The following is a 22,333-nucleotide window of genomic DNA, read 5'->3' on the forward strand; positions in this document are numbered from 1 at the left end:
TCTTGGAGAGTAGAAACGGCGGTCTAAGTCGCAATTTCTAGCTTATACGGAGCCAATTGAAGCTTTGATGACCTCGATGGGTGATGAAAAGGAGTGCGTGAAGTTATTGCCAGATTAACCAAAGAAGATCTCCAAGGACGAGAGGAAGGAGAAAAAAAAGGTCTCGTTTTTGCCGGCTCAATAATTAACAGGAGTTCCATCACCTCCGAGTTCGTTCCGTTGGGGGAGCTCTGACACTGTGGAGCTTGGTTGTGGCCCGTGCAGCCCGGCTTATCCCGATAACCCGATTGCGCAGCAACGACCACCGGCGGCCCTGCCTTTGGCCGAAAGTCTCCGGTTCCCCATGCCTTACATAAGCAGCCGAGAGTGGGATACCTCAGTCTGTCATGGAAGATTACCTAAGGCATCTGGGAGCTCCTGTGCTCTCGTCGACGGAATCCTTCGGCTTTTCACCCCACCCGCCGTGTCACCATCTAGTGTAGGTCCCGACCCGAAATCGTCGGCCGTCGACCATCGACTACCTAGATTCCCAGCGTGGCATCGTCACTGGTGCAGCAGCGGCAGCACGCACTCGTTCAGCCCCCAAAGGCCCTTGCATCGTCCGCAGCGGGAGCATGTTGATAGGACGAGTAGGGCAACATGGCGGGGATCCCGGCCCCGCTCCGCTGCAGCATGTCATCACAACACAAGACGGCCCGTTGGGAATTGCTCTCGAGTTTGCAGAAGCACCCGTTCCCCCCTCTTCGCCGCCGCCGCCGCCCACGGGGTCGGAGAGCTTAGCTTCCCTGGAGGAACCCGTTGCCACGGACTCGCCGCCGTTCACAGCCTTCCTCTCATACCCACATTGACGGTTGACCCCAGCCCGCCCCCTGGCCCTCCGGGGGCTCTGTCCTGAGGGTCTTGGTGCACGCAGGACGCAGTACGACAGAAAGGCGGTGTTGGCACTCTTTGAGGGGCCTCTAGATTTGAGGCCATCGCGGCCATTGGACCAACCGGCGCAACCACACAGCCATTAGCGCCTGACGGTCTAGACGGACAAGTTTTGATCAGCAGATCCAAGAGACACGGCTACCTCATGATGCCAGGCCAGTGCTGCAGGTAAAGTCATGAAGCATTACTCGCCTGTAGCTCATACGACACATTTCCCGCCAAGCTAGGTAGCCACCGAGGAGTCAGAACAGGGGATAGACGATGCGAGCTCCATTAGCTTACTGCATGGTACCGCAACAGCTGTTGCTAACCAACTGACTTGCTGCTGATGCTGATGCCGTTCTGGTCAGGATGGGGAAGAGACGCTATGCAACTGGGTGGGTTTCACATCCTTCAGCCCAACTCTTCTCCTTTTGGGTGGCTTGCTCGTTGCTCACTCACCCCATTTTCCCATGCCTACCCTTACATTAGTGCATCTATCTGTCTCCTTTCCTTTCTTTTACATGCATCCACAGCCTCCTCGTCTTTCGTTTCGTATCCAACCCTATGCTCGAGGCTCCAAGATCTGTACAAGTACTTGAAGGCAGCCGCACGCTGGTCAATTGAAGCTAAGAGAGCACGCGACATCTCATCTCTTCTCTCTCCCCTCTGATATATAAGAGCAAAAAAAAGAGGAGCTCCCGTCGCCCTACGCCCACGGTCCCTGTCCCACACACACTTGGGCCAGAGAGAGCCCCTCATTCCCTGTCCCGCACGTTTTGTCTCAACTTCGAGCTCCAAAACCCCACCTCGATTCCCGTCAGCTCGCACTTTTGCAGTCAAGTTCAGACTCAACAGCGAAAAACCCAGTTCGAGTGTCCAAAGTCTCCAAGCAACTACCATGTCTCTCCAGGTTGACGACCGAGGCCGTCGCACCCGTTCGCGCTCGCCGGGCCGTCGCGAGCGCAGTCGGAGCCCCGCGGTCCCCGCCATGGTTGATCCCCCGCGCGAGCCCAGCTATGCTTACCCGGAAGACGACCTCGATGGTGGCAGATATGGACGCGAGAGAGGAGGCGCAAACGTCGTCACCGCGGAGCCGGGCGCCAGCCGCGCCATGTCAGGAGCTATCCCTTACCCAGAGGACGGCAGCGACGCAATGTTCCCAGGCACCAGGTCACTCTACGACTACGACGACCCGCGCGGCAGCAATCCTGCTTACCGTCCACCCCCATCCCCGCAAGACAACTACTACCGCAACTCGCGCGAAAAGTACGATGAGCCCCGCGACGACGACAAGCTCAAGTACTTGCCCGCAAAGTACAGCAGTCACGGCCGCAGCAACAGCAAGTACGGCAACGAGGCCGAATACGCGCCTCAAAAGCCGCCTCGTCCTGACGCGGGCGACTTGTACCCCCCAGCGAAGCCCCCTCGCCCTGTGTCGCCCGGCGGCTACGCTTACGCTCAGCCGCAGCCCTACGAATACGCAAAGACCGACGACAAGGCCAAGAAGAAGGAGGAAAAGAAGAAGGCTCTGGAGGAGAACCTCGCATACGGCTTCGACCCCAATGCTTCTAGACCAGGCGGCCTCGCCCCTGAGCCCCGATACTCTGGTCGCGCACCGAGTCCAGGGCCACAGATCTCAGCCGGCGCCGCGCAGTACTACGCCAACGACCCGCGCGTCTCGTCCAATGTCTTGACGGTCGAACCCGGCAGCCGCAGGCGGGACAAGTCGCCCCAGCCGCCTACTCACCGCATGTCGAACCTATCTGTAAACACTGGCCACCACTCCATGAACGTGAGCATGTCGCTAGCCAACGCACCGGGGTCGCCGCTGCTGGAGTCGTACCACGGTACCTATCAGGACATGTCACCCATGCCGTCACCCATGCTGCTCCCCTCATCACACGACCTGCAGGTCATGGAGCCCCTCTCGCCAATCGGCTCCGACGATGAGGGCCGACGACGCCGCCGTGCGCGGTTCCACGACATTGAGGACGATGCGTCGAGAATCGCAAAGGCGCTACGCAGCGACAGGAAAACCCCGGACCCGGAGCCTTTGATTGAGATCCTCCCCGGCCTCACCCATGACCAGGTCATGGACCTCCGCAAGGAGTACAAGGCCCTCGTCAAGACGGGCGCCGACCGCAAGGGCGTCAACGTCGCCAAGCACATCCGCTCCCGCCTCAAGGACTCCGACCCGAACCTGATGAAGGCCTGTTACGCCACGGCGCTCGGCCAGTGGGAGAGCGAGGCGTACTGGGCCAATTTCTGGTACCAGGGCGACAAGACGCGCCGGGAGCTGCTCATCGAGTCGCTCATGGGCCGCACGAACCACGAGATCCGCCTCATCAAGGACGGCTTCAGCGATAAAAAGTACGACAACAGCCTGACAAAGTGCATGAAGACGGAGCTCAAGGAGGATAAGTTCAAAAAGGCCGTGCTCATGGTGCTCGAGGAGCGCCGGATGGAGGAGTATGATCCTTATGGTCGCCGCCTGGCTATTGACTATCACTCGGTTGAGGACGACGTCTCGGACCTGCGCAAGGCCGTCAAGTCGGAAAAGGGCGGCGAGTCGCTCATGATTAGCATCGTCGTGCAGAGGAGCGACTCACATCTGCGCGAGGTACTCAAGTTGTACGAGCGGACGTACCGTACCAACTTTGCCCGCGATGCGCTCAAGAAGAGCGGCAACCTAGTGGTGAGTAATTTCCATGGTTACACAAAGTTAAGACTCAGAACTAACCCAGCTTGTCTTCGTAGGGAGAACTCCTCGCCCACGTCCTCAACGGCGTCATCAACAGACCCGTCCGCGACGCCCTACTAGTCCACCACGCTCTTACGGCAAGCCGCAAAGATGACCTGCGCCGCGAGCTGCTCATCTCCCGCCTCGTCCGCTTCCACTGGGACCGTCACCACCTCGAGGCTATCAAGCGCGCCTACCGGGAGCGTTACGGCCGCGACATGCAGGAGGCCGTCCGCGAAGGCACCAGCGGCGAGTGGGGCATGTTCTGTCGGGAGTTGTGCATCTATCGCATGCCCGACCAGGTGAAGAGCTACGAAAAGGTGCCGGCGCAGGTGCGGTAAGAGATTTCTGGAAATCAAAATCAGGAGCGGAAGGGGGAATAACTTAATTTCATGAAAAGATTGATGATGGGATATAATGAGACCATGGGAGATGGGAGGTTATTTGAATGAAATATTGATATCATATTCTTAACTCGTAATGTCACTTGAACCAGGCCTTCCGCGAGCTTTTCACCGTGAAACTTGCTCCTTGGTGTAAACCCTCATCACAACCGTGGGTGACCCTGAAACCGAACCACCTTCACAACCTCATCCCTCCTAGCAACGGCCGTCTCCCCCAAAGCATACGAACTCCCCTGCGACCGATCATCCATCTCCCCAACCCTCTCGCTAACATCCGATCTCCTCTCCCAGCTCCTCGCCCGTCTCCTACTTCCAGGTTCGACATCACCCCTTCCTCGATCATCGCCGCGCCGTTGATCATGATGATACCCGCCGCCACGATCTATGCCACGCTCATCACCGCGTCGTCCGTCGTCATATCCGCCACCGCCCCTGAACTCCCGTACCCCTTCATCCCCACGGCCGCCATGCATAAGATACCCGTCCCTCCTATCTCCGCTAACCCCCCTCCTCACACTCCGGCTTCGACTCCGACTCCTATCCCTACTCACAGTCCTACTTCTGCTCCTCGTCAAACTCCTGCTCCTACTCCTACCCCTCTCACCCCTCCACCTCCCATCATCACCCTCGCGCCGAACATACACATGTCGAACCCTCTCACGGAAGTACCTCCCTCCATCGCGAGATATACTTCTTGCTCCGTCCTGTGGCCTTCTCCACTCCTCATCGCGAGATCTGCTTCTCCGAGGAGGGGGAGGAGAAGCCTCGTACTTCTTAACTGGGAATAACAGCCATCCGCCCTGCGAAGGGTTAAAGACCTCTTTATGCCTCAGATCATGGTCTCCACTACCAGAATTATGGTGACAATAACTCCTCGGGCCGTGTCTCGGTATATGTCGTTGTCCCCTTCCCCCTCTTCGGGGCTCCCTCATTATATACGGCCGTCTTAAATCTCCGCAAGATCCAGTGCTGGTACAGTTATGCCTCCTCGTCGCATTTGTAGGTCCTAAGAGGCATCCTCGTGATCCGCGTAATTTATCGTCGACCTTGAATCCCCATCTCTTTGGATCTTGCTGTTCCACATCATTAGCGACATTCAAACACAAACAACAAACGTCTTTCTTCTTTAGTCTCAGCCCTCACCTCTCCACAAGACCTCAGAAGGCAAGACCCAAATAAAAGGGTCACAGAGAAGGGAATACCAACCTCACCAGGACACCTCGAAACACCTACAACATCACCACCCCACTCCCCCAGCTTCTTCACAGGATAAAGCTTACTCCAGAACCCTTTTCCCTTCTTCTTCCTCCTCTTCTCACATGTCTTGCACTTCTTCCCCGTCTCACACTCCTTACACTTCTTCCCCCTCTCGCCTCCACAATCCCTTGGTGTCATCCTCCCACCAACCTCGCATCCAAATCCAATCCCACAACCCCCCCTTCCCCCTCCAGCCTGCAACCCATACCCACCAGCACAACACCCCACCATCTCAAAGCAACATTCATCTTCCTCCCAACACCCTCCACACCCTCCCCGCCCGCCACAAACATCATCCTCCTCCTCGTCCGAAGTCGTCTCTGACTCCGAGGTATCTTCACTCCCGTCATCATAGTAATGATACCCCCCACCACTACCCCCACCAACTAAACCTACATCAACACCTTCCTCGATAACACCCTCGTCATCAAGACAAATCACCTCGCCTCCAACATCGCTGAGTCCCCCGACTGGTACCCGCTGTCGAAGGTCCGTCATCTCCAAAAGAAGAGTGTGTTTCAACCCCGATGGGGATGTTGTCTTGTTAGGTCGGTGGTGTTCGCTTCGATTCAAGTCATCTGACTTCCGACTCCCAAAACCTTGAGCAACGAGGCAGATGATGCTTGGGATCAAATGTGCTTCAAAACAAAAATGAAAAACAAGTAAGACTAAGTCACAGAAACTCGAGGGAGAGAACAGCCGCTCCTCGCCCTTTTGTTTGCTCCCACCACCAAACTTCCCCTCCTCTCGAGAGCGCGCGCGGCTACCCGCATACCCAAGGTCACCCAAGTACAACCACCAAGACCAAACAACATCCACGAGAAATCTGGCGGTGAGCATAACGGAAAATTCTCATTCACGTATGCTTAGGTACGCATGTATGGCTAGTAATGCGCTCCTCTTCTGAACTTCCGAATCTATTCGTCTCATAAAGGCAACTGAAAATATGTAAGTTTGACCACTCCAACAATAAACCAAGCGCAAACCCGATGCTAGACACGCCAATGCTGTACGTATACAACAGGGAAAGAGAAAAACACCATAACACGCCCTTCGCGACCATGCGCACGCTCCGTTCCCCCAGACCTTTACGGTCCGTGGCTCGAACGCCGAAACGACCCGTGCTAGTCAATCCCATTTAAACATTACAACGTCTTTTCCCCATACATCGACATCATACCCTTGACACCCCGCTTCTTTTACAAGAACCCCTTGGTGAGACTCGGTGCCCGACTAAGGCTGCTCTTCCGCTTGGGTACAGAAATCATGGAGGCGGTGTCATCATCAACACTAAACCCTGTGCGCCACGCACCGCGGACGCTTCCCATCGCGGACGCCGCCCCCTTTTCGAATCTCAATGCCTTGATGCCTTCGAGCTCACGCTCCAGGCGCATCGACCTCTCCTTCTCCTCGCGGAGTTCCCGTTCAGCACGGCGTGCCTGAAGCTGGTTCTCCGACTCGGACGACTGAAGCTCCTCGATCGTTTGCAGGAGCTTTTCCGCCTTGTCACGCATGCGGGCAACATCGTCTTGCAGCTGTGTGTTCTGCTTGTCCTTGCGGTCGATCTGACCTTGGAGGTCCTTGACGATCCGGTCAACATTTCGAACCGATCGCTGAGACTTGTTCTTCTCATTCTCATGCTCCTCAAGCTGAGATTCAAGCTGAAAGATGTTGTTAGTGACTATGAGAAGTGTCTTATGGTGGGCTATCCTTACCTCTTGGATGCGCTTGTGCAAAAACTTGATATCTTGGCTAGCGCTTGAGTAGCCCTTGGTCTCAAGGTCGACCAACTTGATCTGAATCTCGTTCAAAGACTTCTCCAGGGTGGCCTTAACCTTCTGGAGCTGTGTGCTGGCCTCGCGCTCAACCATGGCCTCCTTTTGCATTTCCGCAGCCAGTGCCTCGGCGCGTCTCATCTTCTCCACTGCAGCAGCAGCAATGTCTTCATGCTGAGCCAGGCTGGACTTCAACTCCAACATTTCCTTGTCCAGGTTGGCGGCGTCGCGGAGTGATGCGCTGTCGCCGTTGGTGAGATCTTCCAGACCAGCCTTGGCTTCCTCAAGGCGAGCCTCGATGCTGCGCTTCTCCCGGACAAGAAGATCTCGCTCAGAAGTGACTTCGTCCACAGAGGCGCGGAGAGACCGAACCTGGGAAAGCAAAGTCACAACCTTGCCTTGGGCCTCGCTGTGGGCGTTGACCGCCTCATCGCGTGATGAGACGACATCAGCCAGAGTTGACTCCAGCCGGGCCTTTTCCTTGGACCAGGTCGAGCTGTTGAGAACTTCGTCGTCCCACTTAGAGCGGAGCTCATCAAGCTCCTCCCGCAAGCGAGCAATCTCGGCTTGCTTGAAGAGTTTCTCCTCGCGGGCCAGATCGAGCTCCTTGGTCAATGTGGCGAACTCGGCTTGGTACTTCTTGCGTGTTTGCTCCATGCTGGTTTCCTTGTCCTCGATATCGTTGGCTCTCTGGTTCCTGTAGTCCTCGAGCTCGTGCTGAAGACGCTTCTTAGCTTGACTTGCGGCATCCAAATCGGTCGAAACGTCCTCGAGCTTCTCTTCAAGCCTCTGGTTCTGGCGTTGAAGGTCCTCAATAGTGGCGTCCATCTTTTCTCTTTCGGACATGACCTCGGCATACGTCTCCTCGGCCTCCTTAGCCTGCGTCTTGGCAAACAATTCCGCTCGGTTGGCCTTCAAAACGGCAATCTCGGCTTGCTCCAGTTTACTGAAATATTCATCTGCACGACTCTTGTATAGGTTCAAGCTGGACCCAACGTCGGCGAGTTTGGAAGTCTGGTTGTCGAGTTGAATCTGCAGATCAGAGAAGTCCTGCAAGAGCTGACTGCGGCTGGCAGCCTCTTGCTCGCGAGCCAGGCTCATTTCCTCGAGTTCGGATGTGGTGTCCCGAAGCTCGACTTCAAGGGCAGCTCGGTCGTGGCGCATCCGTTCGAAATGGTTCTTGACGTCCGAAAGTTCCGAGATGGCATCCCTGTGGCTATGCAGAAGTGAGCGACGCGCCTCCTCTTGGCTGTTGAGCGCGTCCAGGATCTCTTCGTGCGATCGGGTCTGAATATCACGCAGGGACAACTCGCCGGTCCTCACACTCCGCTCCAGAGCCGACACCTTCCTTGCAGAGTCGTCCAGCATGTCGTGCAGGCGGCTGTTGACCTTCTCCAACTTTTGCACTCGAAGAACAGACGAGTTCTCGTCGAATTCCTCCGGGGGCGAGGAACCGCGCTCGATCTGGCTTTGGAGGTGTCGATTTTGCATCTCAGCAATCTGAAGCTGGTTCTGCAACTCCTCAACCTCGGCCTTGAGATCCATGCGGTTGTTGAAGCTCAGGATATCCGCAGTCTTGTCAGAGCGAGCTGAGTCCATATTCTCTGGCTCGAAACGGCGGGTGGGCGTCGAGTTGTTCGAGTACTGACGATTCTGCATCTTGGATCGCCTAAAGGTGGGCGAACCATTGAAAGGGGCCTCGTTAGGGCTGATCTCTTCCAGCTTGGGCCTCATAGGAGATTCCATGCGAGAAGAGCGCAGCTCCGCCAACTGGGCCTCGGCATTTGTTCTAGCAGCCGTCTGGACCCGAAGGTTCTGCTGGAGATCCTCGACTTTCCTAACCAGATCGAAGTTCTTGCTAAGCACGCCCTCGTTTGTGCCGTCTGCTTGAGGCGGGACAACAACGTCGGGATCGACCGTCTTGAGGACCTTGAGCATCTGCGCCCTCAGCTCTTGCAATTCCTTCTCCCTACTTTCCATGGTAGTTTGCAGAGTTCGGACAGTGGCCTGAGCCTGTGTACGGAGCTGGCGCTCAGACTCGATGGTGCGATTGGCCTCCGCAAGTTGCGCAGTAGCAGTCGATGCCGTCTTCTCGGCATTCCTCGAAGCCTTAGCTTCTCGGGCCACTTCATGGTTGAGATCCTCCAGGTTGAGCTGCAACTTCTCGGCCTTCTTCTCGAGGCCAGCGATGGTGAATTGAGCTTCGCCAAGCTGTTTGTTCAGCTGAGCATTTTGTTCATCGGCTCGGGTCTTTTCACGTTGCAGACCCAGCACTTGACTTCTTGAAGCTTCGCTGGCTCTTGAACTTGAGCGGGCGATTTCCAGCCCCTTCTGCTGGAGCTTGTTGAGAAGGGCACGATTGTCGTTCTCCGAGGCTTTGAGGCGACCCTTGACAGTGACCAGCTCGCGCTCGAGTCTCTCCTTCTCCTGATCGTTCTTTAGACCAAACTCTCCAGAAGAAAGGATAAGCTTATTGAGATCCTCGACTTGATGATTGAGATTGGCGCACTCGTTGTCGAACCACTTCAACCTTTCCTGAGCAGCCTCGAGATCTTTCCGAAGGCTCTCCTCTCTCTCTCGAGCAGCCCGAGAAGCAGCCCGTTCGCCTTCAATCTCGGCCTGCACGCGAGCTTCCTCGGCTTGAGTCTTGGCGACCCGGAGACGTCTGATCTCCTGTCTCGCTTCGTCGCGTTCCCGTTCGGCGGTGTCGCGGGCTTCCTTGGTTCGACGCAGGTTATCTTGCTGAACGTACAGCTCTTTCTCTATAATGATCTTCGATTCGTTCAGATGATCGTACTCTTCTTGTAAGGCGTTGAACTTGTGCTCGCTCAGTAGGAGGACGTCGTCGCGTGACTGCCTCTCCCTGCTAAGCTCCTTTTGAATATTGAAGAGCTCGTCCTTGAGGTCCTTGATCTGAGCTTCCAAGACTTGGCGATTCTCGTCTGCCTGGGCATCTTCAGAAAGCCGTGTTTCGAGAAGTTTCTTGGCATCCTCGGCTTCCCTCTCAAGCTGAGACTGTTGTGATTTGATGGCTGTGATCTCGGCCTGGACTTCGCGAAGCTTGGATGCAGCGGTCTCCTTCTCGGAGACGAGAACCTTCTTTTGCTCCTCAAAGGTACGACGCTCCATCTCAAACTTCTTGTTGTCTCCCCGAAGAACGGACAATTCGCTCTCTTTCTTGCGGACAAGATCCTCGTAGTCGGTCGAAGTCTTGGATAGTTCAGAAAGTTGCTGTTGGACCTGGCGGTTCTCGAGAGCCAGTTGGGATTCTCTCGACTTTGACGATTGCAAATCTTTCTGTGCTGTCCGCAATTTGACCTCGAGGTCCTGGTCGATCTGGAGGAGTTTGCTCTCCAAGTCCCGTGCTTTGCGATCCTTGAGACTGAGCTGGCTCTGCAACATCTTGATCTCGTCCTCGAGCAGTCTCTCCTGTTCGCTACGCTCCGATTGCTTCTGCGAAATCTCTTCGATAGAGCGCTCCAGCTCTTCGGTGCGTTCTGAGAGCTCTGACTTCTCCTGCTCTAGCCGTGCGATAAGTAGTGCAGCTTGCTCCAGTTGAGCCCGGTACTTTTCAACGTCGTGCTCGGCCCTCTTCTTGGCTTCTAGTAGGTCGTCAAGTTGGTCCTCCAGCCTCTCTTGGTCTTCTATGGCGCCGGAGAGCTTCTCTTCGAGTTCTGCTTCTCTCACTTGTAGGCGCTTGAAGATCTCTTCCTTGTCCAACGCGAGGGCACGTTCACTTTCCAAGGTCTGTTGAATTCGGACCATCTCGTTGTGTACATTTCGGCGATCCTCTTCCAGCTTGTGGCGATCATCAGATTCTTGTTTCATCTTGTCCTGAAGCTGGCGGATCATTGCGTCCCTCTTCTTGACCTCTGTTGCACTACGAGTAGCGCCCAGGAGTGGCTTCATCTTGCTAACAAGCTGCCACCACGGATTCTCCATCAGGTCGAGGTAGGTGTTGAAGTTTCTCTGGATGATGCGGGTGGCCTCAGTCCGGAACAGCCTCTTGTAAGCGACTCGTCGCTGGATGTAGCCACGTGCAACTGACTGGAATCGAGACATGATTTCGGTGATAAGGGCATCACGCTGTTCTTCCAGTTCGGCTAGCACACCAGCTCGGAAGAAGACCTTCGTAAGGCCCACGCGGTACAAGCTCCTATCTAGGCCAAGCTTCTCAAGCATCATGGCTGCTACAGCTTGACCCTCTTGATAGCCCTTGGGCATGTTTCTGCAAAGCACTTCATAGCGTTGACGGAACTCGGCAAAAGGAAGGCGATTAGGAAAGCCCGTCCGGGCAATGCGGATACCCTCGAGAACACCATTGCACCGCAGCTGATCAAGCACGAGCAGTTTGTTGAACTGCTTGGGCTTCTTCTTGTGGTTGGGCAGAATACAGCGGACGAAGTGAGGATGGGTAGAATGAAGCTGTGCCATCAGACTGTGGAGCTGCTCCTTGTGGCGCTGTGCGACAGTCCGGAACAATCCCTTCTTGACCCGGTTGCGGCTGGCACCTAGATCGTCGTCGACATCGGCGCAGTCGGCGAATAGATCGGCAATATGCTTGTCAGTAGAGGAAGCAAGGAGGCGAGTGATGTTATCATTCAGCGGATCCTTGTTCTTCTCCAGCCAGCTTTCGGTGGAGTACTCGACTTCCGCCGCATAATGCGTGAGGATAAAGCCTTGGCCGAGTCGAGAAGGGCGATACTTGCTCGATTTCTTGTCCCATAAGGAGTTGAGCTTTTCGGTGAATGACTTGTCTGTGGCCTTGGGCATCACACAGTCTTCGTCCAAGCAAGAGAAGATACCAATGGGGTTGGGTAATTCGATGAGGTCAATCGTGGGCTGAAGGTCGCGTCCAAAGTCTATGAACTGCCATTCAATCTGTTCCCTCGCGTACTCTTCTTGCTCGAGCACAAACATGTGATGGTTGAAGAACTGCTGGAGCTTTTCGTTGGTGTAGTTGATGCAAAGCTGCTCAAAGCTGTTCTCTTCGAAGATTTCGAAACCAGCAATATCCAGGACACCAATGAAGCGCGAGTCGTCGATGCCCATGCCTGTACGATCCAGTTGACGGTTGATGCGAGTCACGAGATTACCGAAACCTCTCTCGTAGATACCCTTGGACAACGCGTCGAGTCCCAGTCGGACCTGCTCGGGAGTTTGAACCTTTTCAACCCATTCACGGCCAGCCTTGACTCTGGGGTGAAGCAGGCCCTGCAGGAATGGCTCGAGCGGAACACCAAGGAGCTTGCAAACCTTGGCTGCCTGTTCCTTGGCATCAGGTGCCAGCCGGGCTTGATCTGCGGCACGACTTTCCTTGACGACAGAGATATTTCCGAGGTGTAGCACGGCGGCGATTGTGCGAATGATTGAGTTCTGGTCCTTGTCTGAGAAGCCCATGACGTTGAAGGCCTCCATCAACGAGTCCCACTCTTCGCGGTCGGAGACGCCGACGATTGTGTCGTGGCCAGCGCGCGTGTAAGCAAAGTCCTCGACATCCAAGCCGTCAAGGAGGAATTCCTGCTTCATCTTCCTGTCTGCGCCCTTGAGAAGCTGGTAGAAGATGTGGTAGTTTCTCTCATGCCCGTTGATCCTCACCACCCTAGACTTCTCCAAGAGGTACCAGTCGATGAAGGCGCCAGAAATGGCACCTGCCTTGTTGAACTCGATCCGGATGAATTTGCCGAATCGTGAAGAGTTATTGTTACGCACCGTCTGAGCATTACCAAAGGCCTCAAGGATAGGGTTGGCTCGGAGGATCTGTTGCGACAGGTTGGACTGCTGAGACTTATTCTTTACGGGGGACTCGGAGTGCGCGACGGCTGCAAGGTACTGGATCACCTTCTTGGTGTTCTCGGTTTTACCAGCACCGGACTCGCCGGTAACAAGAATACTCTGATTCTCGCCTTCGTCTACCAGATTGCGGAAAGCATGGTCGGCCATGGCAAAGATGTGTGGTTTGGTGTCTTCCCTACTCCTCCCCTTGTACATATTGATATATTCGTTTGTGTAGATGGGTAGTGGGCAGTAGGGGTTGACTGTGACCAAGAAGAGGCCGGAATAGGTGTAGATGAGGTCGGCTTGGTATCTCATGTGGAGGTTATGCACGACAGACGCCTCGTTCAGATGGGTCAATTCAGCCATATCGTTTGCCTTGTCGAACTTGGCGGGATTGACCTTGTCGACGCTTTCAGCGTCGACTTCTCGTTGCTAAAAGTTGCATGTCAGCGATCTATGTCATGACGGCACATGACGGTCAGATAAAAGCACTCACTGTACCATCGTCACACTGAACGAGTATCTTGTTGCCTCCTGTCTCCTCAACCACCCAACCTCTTACGAAAGCAGCTTGCGGGTCCTTAAGCCACACATAACGTTTTCCGGAGAAGTCGTTCTCGCCCTCGATGCCTTTGACTGTGTCAGAACCACGGCGCATCTCCTCCGTCTTGATGAAGGAAGGCGCAAAGGTCCCGGAACCAGAGCCACTGTTTCTCGAGTCGGAGCGATTGTGACGGAAGTGGCCGGTGCCTGAGAACATGATAGGGGCCGCAGGTGCCGCAGATGCCGCAGGTGCTGCTGCGGGTGCTGCTGAGGCAGTGGAATGGTTTCTGACGTGCGATACGGGCGTGGTAACGGCTGACAGCGGAGACGGTGATGAGAAGACTGCGGATTTCGGCCGGCCGCTGCTAGGACCGGGCGAGGTCCTAGCAAAAGGATTATTCCGTGGTTGCGCCATGATTTGAGGAATATGAGAAGAAGCAGGGTATCGTCAGAAGAGCGCAGCCCTCAGGGCGGCGTGTCGTATTGGGTTCGTGTCTTTCGTCGCAAAACGTCGCTCATAGAGTACACATTAAGATAGAGGCAAAGCTGACGAAGGGCAACGGAAACGACGAATTTCTGAAAGAAAACAATATGAAAGACGTCGCGGGATTGCAGCCTCTTGGGCGAAATTGCCAGTGACGAAAAGACGAGATCAAGGCAATGTCGGGGAGGCTGGGAAAGTGGAGGATTTACAATCGACGTAAGGATGGATATTGTATTGTTGACTCTGGACTAACAAAGAACAGGGATTCAGGAGTACGGTTGCTCAGGGTACGCCTGAGCAAAGTAAACAATGGAGGGGGCCCATTGGGGGGGCCCCCACGTGACAGACGCCAGCGACAAAGGTGACGCGAGACCGTCTCAAGTCACGCTAGCCGGATGCGAACTAGGGGGAAATGGAGTGTATCCCCACTGATGGCCACGGCCATCCTTGCAGCCTCACGGCCTTGAATTTCCATTTGACTCGGGCCTTCCAGGTAAGGTACTGGTAGGTTGTTTGGACCTGCCTGCCCACGCTGAGCTGCCCTTCCGTGCCTGCCACTTTTGCCCCAGTAATCCCGCCCGAAAAGACTCGAAATTCGAGAACTGCCCGAGAGCCGTCCACCCGCCCCAACCTCCGTCCGTCGCAGTCGCAGTCGCAGTCGCAGTCGCACTTTGCGGCTACTTGAACCTTTCAAAGACATCAACGTTCCAAAGCTCGCTCACAGTCGCATCGTTCTGTGACGCGACGGCTCAATCCAGACAGAGCATTACGAGCTTTTTTTTGCGTCGCTTTCATCTGGCAGATTTCCTCTTTTCCCAAAAAATCAATCCCAATTCGGAGATTCGGATAGCCGCTGCTACGCGCCCACCGCCCACTGCTGACCGCTGTACGGAGTAAGTGCATGACGATTTATTTTTCCGACGAGAGCTTTTTTCGCGCCGTGAAATTCTCCCTCCTGTTGGCGCGAGGCAGAGCAAGTCATTTTCAACATCACACTTGCCAACCCTGACCTCCCACCAACACCACCCCCGTCTCCCTCTCTCCACCGCGAATGCGAATTGCCATGCTCCTTTCGCCCTTGCCCACCGACTCGGCTCACCCAGATTTTTCCAGCTTGCACCTTCCACATTCTAGCGCACCAAGCTAGAGGCAACCTTCCTCCACATTTGTTGAAAGGACTGGCAATCAGAAGCACCATCGCGACCACATACTTGCCCGCCACCACTCCCTGCCTCTTGATTTTGGGCTGAACTCTCTCTCTTTGAACGTTCGAGTACCTGTACCTCTTTGTCACATTTCACAAGGTAGGAGGTCCAGCAGTCACAGTCGCAGGTACTCGCCATGAACAATTACTACCCTTTCGGGTACCCGCCGTACCCAGGCCAGCCGCCTGCTCAACAGCAGCCGCAGCAGCAGCCCTACTCCTATCCGATTGCGCCGCCTTTCGCTCAATACCCTCAGCACACCGAAAACACCTATGATGGTGTCATGCACTCGCAGACCTCATACGAGCATAATCAAAACATGATTCCTGGCCTTGGCGGCTACGGCCATCTCCCTCAGCTTCCCCAGCTTCCTCAGAGCTTTGGTTGGCAGCAACCCCAGCAGTCGCAGGAGCAGCAGCCACCTCTCCAGCATCACTGGCAGCCTCCGAGAGAGGGTCCCAACCTCATCCCAGCATCGCAGTACTATCACTCCGACCAGACCCCGAAGCCCAAGGCCCCCGTCGCCTCCGGCGCTCTCCCTCCTACCGCGCCGAAGCGATCTACGAAGCAAACCTCCAACGATGCCGAGGAAGGCGAGCTTTCTGACGGCGAACTTGATGACGTGTACGAGCCTCAGGAGATCCTTCCGGAGGCGAGCTCACGCCAGCAACGCCAGAACGTTCCGAATGCCGTAACTGCAAATGCGCGTAATGGCAAGACCAGCGCCGTGTATCCCAATCCCAGCTCCTATGGTGGTTCAAGAGATGGCGGGATGAAGCGTCCTGCAATGGCCGGTGGTGATGGTGCGTATTCCTTATTTTTGAGATGAAGACTTTTGTCGATTTAGAGCTAACACTCAGCAGATCGAGAGCATTCCGGATCATACTCCCCTCATTTGTCTCCTCACGAAGTTCACCCACGCACAGCGTCCAACAATCAAAACGGCGCTTCCACCTCGCAGCTGCATGCTTCTAGTGGACAGTTCATTCAGCCTCTCGCAACGGGTGCCGGTCAGCAACAAGGCAAGAATGCGGTCGAGGAAGCTCGGCAGAGGGCTCGGTCTGCTATTGGGAACCTCTGGCCTCTGGGTGTCCGCCGCCAGGACTTTGTCGATGAGGGCATTGACAAAACCATTGTCGACAACCTTTTGACTGACTTAAAGCTGGATACCAAGGCGCCCAGTCAGTTCTCTATCCCAGGCCTTTCCACTGCCATGTCCCTGCCCGGGCTCTCGTATGCCTCTGGTCAGTCTGCCTCTCAACAGGCCAGAACGGCAGGTGCAGCGCTGCCCCCGAAGCCCCCGGCTCAGCAACAGTCATCCCCTTCAGCAGTGAAGTCGGCTGGAGAAGAGAGAAAGGATCGAATTGCTCGCCTGTTGGCTGCAAAGGGTGCAAAGGCGGCAGCATCTTCATCCACCACCACTGGCGCACAAGCTGGTACGCCGAACGATAAGAAACTCGTCCAACAACAGAAGAAGGATGCTCTGCAGAAATCCCGTGAAGCCCGTGCTCAAAAGGCAGCGGAGCGCAAAGGCTCTTTGCAATCCTCTCAATCAAAGGAACCTTCCCCAGTTGAACCTCCTCGCAGGCCTCAATCAGCAATTGCCAACGTGCCGGTTGTGGCGCCTGCTGCAAATCAACTTGCTCGGCCCAACGCCCTGCAACCATCAGCTGATCGTCAGACTGCTCCAGCTTCGGCCATTCCTGGTCTTTTCACATCTGCTCCACAGCCTGCGCCTCTCATCAACCAGCGCAAAAGACCTGTCGCATCCGACTTCGTGGCCAATACTTATGCCCATAAACGCCCATTCGGTCATACTCAGCAAGACACTCGGTTTGTCATTGATGTTAGTGACGGGTCCGATGACGAGGATGTTGAGATGGAGATTGGGTCTCCCACAGACGAGCCGTCAAGCACTCAGCAAGACACGCCCTCTGTTAGACCGGCGTCTTTCCGCGACTTTCCGCCCCTATCCAACGGTCTCCCTCAACGCCAGCTTTCGAGCCCCGCTCCAAGCAACATAACTACTCCTCAGTCCGGCGCTGTAGGCCAGCCAAAGCAAGCTCATATCGATGTCATGGATAAGCAGATCGAGGCCATGAAGCGCAAGATTGCCTTGGCCGAGGCTCGCGCCAAGCTCAAGGCTGCCATGGGTGATAAGTCGCTTAGCCAGAAGTCGGCGGGCCAGACGCCGGATACTGCTCTTGATTCGGATGGCGGCAAGCCAAGTATGCGCAGAGTCCAGTCAATGGGTGATTCCCATGTATCTGATCCGCCTAACGGCCAGCAGTCGCCCGCGATTGCCGAGCCCAGCAGTTCACTGCGCTTGCCCAAGCCATCGGACAATCGCATGCAAGGAGAATCTAGCCGTTCTCAGAGGCTCCGGACTGTTAGCACTAATCTTCCGCTTCTCGAGAACAGACTTCAGACGAAGAAGAGCAAACTCCGCCTTCTGCAGATTCAAATGTCTCGTCTAGAGCAAGAGATTCAGGAAGAGGAGACTGAGAAGCAGAATTTGACGCAGGAGATGGAACAGCTCGACCAGGACTCGAATGAGTCGTCTGAGCCTCAGAACCAGTTGAAAAGCAACTCAGGTAAGTCCTCATTTTGAAAAAGATTGAATTAGGTTGATTATTAACTAAACAAAGTCGATCCCGTTATCCCTACAACATCCACAGGCCCTCAGTCCGAGATGCCGACTCCTTTGCCTGCTGCCGCAGACGCTGAGCAGAGTTCCAGCAAAGTGGCTGAACAATCTAATGCTGCAAGCGTGCGTCATAGCAAGTCTCCTTCAATGGGTCACGACAAGGACATTCGCAACACGGCAGATGATGTCGAAAATGCGGTCACTGGTAAAGCCGCAGCGAGCCCTTCGCAAGCCCCACCTTCCACAGAGACCCCCATGCCTGCGCTTCATGAGACTCCCAGCAACCCTGAGACTGTGGGTGATGATGATGAGTCGCAGCCAATCACTAGTGATGATGCCTCCGATGTTGCCATGGCCGAGTCCGATGACTCTAGCTCCTCCGAGCAAGAGCCTGAAGACGACTACGAGCCCGCTGAGAATGTTGTTCCGGCAGCTGCCGCGAAGTCTCCGTCCATCAGCCCAGTCGCAGCAGATAGCGCTGTTTCGCTTGTCAACAGTGACACTGACTCACAGCAAACGAGTGCCAGAGCCTCACAGATTCCCGAGCAGATCTCGTTGGGAGTCAATGAGTCGACCCCTGAGCAGGGTGTCAACGCCGTGAGAGAAGTACAATTCATTTTGCGCCAAGGAAGCGCTTCGGTTACTAACTTGGTTGCTAGGTCCCGCTTGCTACACAGAGCACTGATGAGGCATCATCGTCTGGAGAACGCTTCACCCCTTACGAGAGTCCACTGCAGTATTTCCGTGCTTACCGATACCATCCCAAGTTTGCTGAAACCGTCCCTGGCGGGCTTCGGTCCCTCACCTACAGCAACAGGATTGATCCGAACCTACCCATCTGTCCAGACCAGCTAGCCAGCCGGGACTGCCCTCGGGGTGCTGACTGCATCTTCCAGCATTTCGAGTCCATGAAGCTGCCGGGTAGGTCGCCTTCACCCCGCAAGGACTAATAACCACGTTGCGTGTCCTCGAGGCATGTCGGGCGCTGACGGTCGCTCCTCCGCGCTTTAGACGACCAGATTCTCCTCCAGTTGGGTGGCACAACCCTTGAAGGACCCGAGAAGACGCAGTTCAACGATGGCTTGCGCAAATTGTTGCAAGAGATGAGATCCCAGAACATCAAGGACTTCCCCAGCATTGCAAAGGGCATAGTCGATTACCGCAACCGCTTCAATGGCGACCCGTCAAAGATCTTGCCTCTTGGCAATGTTTCGATCTGAATGGCGGAAGAGACACGAGCTTGATGAAGCTTCGTTTGTATCTCCCCATGTCCACATCGATTGGACTCTTTGAGTATTGGCTCATTTCCTTCCCTTTCCTTTGGCATCAGAAGATTTTGTTTCCTTCCCTTAGTCTTTAAACACATACCCACCGCATACCTCTCAGCAGAGGCACTTTTGGCCAGCTGAAATGAGTCTTGGGCGGCGTTTGCGAGATACCCCCTCCTTGCGTTATTTTCAGAAATGATTCGGCCTGAGGCAATCAGGAGTGAGGCACAGGTACAATGGAAAACGGCAAGTAGGCAAGAAAAAAAAATAGTGTTGGAAAAGAGTGGTTGAGATCACTCCCATGTTTTGAGTTGAGACTACTGAGGTTTAGCAAAGCCTTTGAGTTGCTTGCTATCACCTCGAAAGAGCTGTTCAGGTGGCCCGAACTGGGTCGTACGTATTCAAATCAAACTCCATTGTCTTCATCTCTTGCTCAGATGGCTACTTTATGTGATGATGATGCGCTGATATGTCATTGTTGAGAACACAACAAAAAGGGACTTTGCTTCGGTACGTGAAGTACAACTAGATTTTATTTCTAACCGAAATACAGCCGTGTTCAAGCTACATACTGACGACCCCAAACTCTGCATGCCACTTCTAATTGAACCCTTCATTAAACTCTCGTACCCCGCCCAAAAAGCCACCTACTCCCAGCTATGTAGGTAGTATTTACTACCAAGACAGGTTGAACAGAAGAAGAGAGAGAAAGAAAAGAAAGAAAGAAAAAGAGCAAGGAGAGAAAAGAAGAAAGGAGGAGAGAAGAATCGTAAGAGAGAAGAAGAAGAAGAAGAAGAAGGAAACCATCCACCCACGATACTGAGCTTTTCCAGCAAAAGAAAATAGAAGCGATAACAGGGGTAAGCAGTCGGTCTATACTACTGACGCTTGAAGCATGGGGGAAGCGTCTGGAACAGTATTACATGCTTACATGCTTTTTGAGAGAAAAGATACAAGGGCATTTGGAAAACTTGGCAAAAGGCCAACCCATTAAGCAGTCTCGATGGAGCTCCCATTGCTCTTTTCATATGAATCAAAGTTGACCAACCTCGGTCCCGAAATGATCCTCCTACGCCTGTTTGGCACGCCAGCAGTACGATCAGCCGGCGGCTTAAACAATTGCGAACCACACAGCGCGGGATGAAAGAAATTCAACCCCACGACGGAAACGACAATCATGACGCCCTCAAACGCGATGAAAAGGTCCTGGCGCGCCATCAGGGGGCCCGTCCACCCGCCGCTGAGCTCAATGACGCGAAAGACGCAGCGGATGAAGATGCAAACGGTGGACACCACGAGGGCGCCCAGGAAGCCCTTGAAGCGCGAGGAGCGGCGGAGGCGGACCATATCCGGGTGGTTGTCGAGGGCGCAGGAGAGGTTGGGGAGATGGGCGTGGCGGGAGGCGCGGTAGGTGCGCAGGGCGAAGTCGGCGGCGACGAGCATGAAGGCGAACATGGTAAAGACTTGGAAGGCGAGGCCTGCGATCATGACGGCGTCGCCTTTTGCGGTGGGGAGGTCGCGTTTGGAGGCGACGGAGGCGAGGGCGCCGCCTACGGCTTGGAGGGCGAGGGAGATTAGGTCGCAGGGGATGAACTGGGTTTGTTAGCTTCCTCTCTCTCTCTCTCTCTCAGTGTCTTGATAAAGAGAGTTCCTTACGATCCTGGTGTACCATTTCGGCGGGATCCTCGAGTTCTTGGGCCCAAACGCTGTGACGATCCGCCGTAGACAGAGATAGATGCCCGCGGCGAGGAACGCCGGACCGACAGTCAAACAGCAAACCTGCACCAAGAAAGGATTCTCGTTCCACTGGTTCTTCCAGCTGAAGATGCGTCCCGAGTATCCAATCATCTCGGACACGATCCCCAGCATCATGGCGACGCTAAACAGGTTCGCCCGGCGCGTGCGGTACATGGTATACGCGAACCCGCAAAACGACAGGAAAAACAGGACGAGAAAGACGACGTTTGCAGCCAAGGAGACGCGGTACGAGTAGAAGGAGATGACGCCTTCCTGGCAGTACTCGAGGTCGGGCTTGAGGAAGCAGAAGGCGGGGAGCCAGGGTGCAAAGTCGATTTTGAGCTGTTTGATGACGGCTTCGGGAGGGGGGTTTTCTACGCTGTAGCCCGTGGAGGCGAAGATGTGGTTCAGGATGCGGTCTGGGTCGATGGTTGAGGGGTCTTTGTGGGCGTCTTGGACGATTTTCATCATTTTGTCGTAGTCCATCTTGGGCTGGGGTTGGCCGCGGTGCTCGCGGTGTGTGATGAACGGGGAGATGGATGAGGTGGATGGACAAGGAGGGGGAATGGGAAAGGGGCAATGGGCCGGAGGGGGCTTCAATGTCTTTTCAATGGCAGAATAAGGCAAGGGGAATGATGGCAAAACTCTCCGAGAGAGAAAGCACATCGAGAAAGAAGAGGGAAAGAGCCGGGAGGTATGATATACTTACAACCCCTCAGGGTAGACGGGAACAATATTCTTCGTGGGGAGACAGAAGACATGATTGAGCTCATCTTGGGAGCAGTTGACCTTGGAGTTAGGTCAAGGGCAAATCACAACTTCACGCGGGGCAACCGCTCCCCGTTCCATGTCCTCATCACTTTTACCTGGTCCATCCACCGACATACGAGGGACCCTTTCGGTGCCATCTCGTTCGACTTTCACAACGTTTGGGGTCTAGACACTCACACATGGCGCGGCTCGCCATGCAGGGGAAAGACTTAAAAGTCGGGGGGATAGAAATGAAATGCCTGTGAGGTCGAGCAGGCAAAAGCACACTGCATATTGAACAATTCGCTCATCGTAATGCTTTAGGTAGCTCCGTCATCTATGACAGTTCGTGGCGTCCCGAATAATTGAACCCGTATTGATTCGGGCTGAAAACAGTTCTCCGGGGTATTCCTACACTCCCATCAAGTGTGAGATTGTCTCGAGAATCTTCTATCAAGCATGGGACTTGCCGCCGACCCGGAACTGGGTCTGTTCAAATCATCCCAGAAGTGCCATAACAGATGCCGTTCTTTTCACCATATTTGCATCCGTGTGAACAGCCTGGGTAAATCGAAGGCATTCATGCTTAATCTTCAAATCGCTTCCAGTAACAGGGCGGCAAGGCTACAAGGGTGTTCGTCCAAACTCTCCTAGTCTCGAGCTTAATCCAATTTTCTACATAGCTCTCCGCAATCCACAAGGTAACTTGTCTTATCGGCCCGCAACACAGATATACTTTTTCCCGATCGATGAACACGTGCAGAGGTTGCATCAAACGATGAGCAGGAGAGCTTTGACACTTTATTCAATTATTGAAATGCACGTCTTCACTT

General features: G+C 54.6%; 6 protein-coding genes across 6 annotated transcripts; 3 read left to right on the top strand and 3 right to left on the bottom strand.

Annotated features, from left to right (window-relative positions):
• Window positions 1-614: 614 nt before the first annotated feature.
• CCOS01_01340 (uncharacterized protein) lies at window positions 615-848 on the top strand (the record flags this gene model as incomplete). Its single annotated transcript, XM_060449536.1, has 1 exon — window positions 615-848. The coding sequence occupies one exon, from the start codon at window positions 615-617 to the stop codon at window positions 846-848; it is 234 nt and encodes a 77-aa protein (XP_060320974.1).
• Window positions 849-1,810: 962 nt separating this feature from the next.
• CCOS01_01341 (annexin ANXC4) lies at window positions 1,811-4,844 on the top strand (the record flags this gene model as incomplete). The annotated part of the gene is made up of 3 exons (XM_060449537.1): window positions 1,811-3,607; window positions 3,670-3,984; window positions 4,149-4,844. 3 exons carry the CDS (start codon window positions 1,811-1,813, stop codon window positions 4,842-4,844), a joined length of 2,808 nt encoding a protein of 935 aa, XP_060320975.1.
• Window positions 4,845-5,142: 298 nt separating this feature from the next.
• Window positions 5,143-5,811, bottom strand: CCOS01_01342 (uncharacterized protein; the record flags this gene model as incomplete). Its single annotated transcript, XM_060449538.1, has 1 exon — window positions 5,143-5,811. One exon carries the CDS (start codon window positions 5,809-5,811, stop codon window positions 5,143-5,145), a length of 669 nt encoding a protein of 222 aa, XP_060320976.1.
• Window positions 5,812-6,512: 701 nt separating this feature from the next.
• Window positions 6,513-13,824, bottom strand: CCOS01_01343 (uncharacterized protein; the record flags this gene model as incomplete). Its single annotated transcript, XM_060449539.1, has 3 exons — window positions 6,513-6,974; window positions 7,029-13,298; window positions 13,363-13,824. The coding sequence occupies 3 exons, from the start codon at window positions 13,822-13,824 to the stop codon at window positions 6,513-6,515; spliced, it is 7,194 nt and encodes a 2,397-aa protein (XP_060320977.1).
• Window positions 13,825-15,234: 1,410 nt separating this feature from the next.
• Window positions 15,235-18,965, top strand: CCOS01_01344 (uncharacterized protein; the record flags this gene model as incomplete). Its single annotated transcript, XM_060449540.1, has 5 exons — window positions 15,235-15,901; window positions 15,962-17,692; window positions 17,747-18,342; window positions 18,405-18,666; window positions 18,757-18,965. The coding sequence occupies 5 exons, from the start codon at window positions 15,235-15,237 to the stop codon at window positions 18,963-18,965; spliced, it is 3,465 nt and encodes a 1,154-aa protein (XP_060320978.1).
• Window positions 18,966-20,003: 1,038 nt separating this feature from the next.
• Window positions 20,004-21,236, bottom strand: CCOS01_01345 (RTA1 like protein; the record flags this gene model as incomplete). Its single annotated transcript, XM_060449541.1, has 2 exons — window positions 20,004-20,606; window positions 20,670-21,236. The coding sequence occupies 2 exons, from the start codon at window positions 21,234-21,236 to the stop codon at window positions 20,004-20,006; spliced, it is 1,170 nt and encodes a 389-aa protein (XP_060320979.1).
• Window positions 21,237-22,333: the final 1,097 nt, after the last annotated feature.

Source organism: Colletotrichum costaricense, assembly GCF_030867565.1.
Source record: "Colletotrichum costaricense strain IMI 309622 chromosome Unknown Scaffold_1.1, whole genome shotgun sequence".
In the NCBI taxonomy this organism is placed as follows: domain Eukaryota; kingdom Fungi; phylum Ascomycota; class Sordariomycetes; order Glomerellales; family Glomerellaceae; genus Colletotrichum; species Colletotrichum costaricense.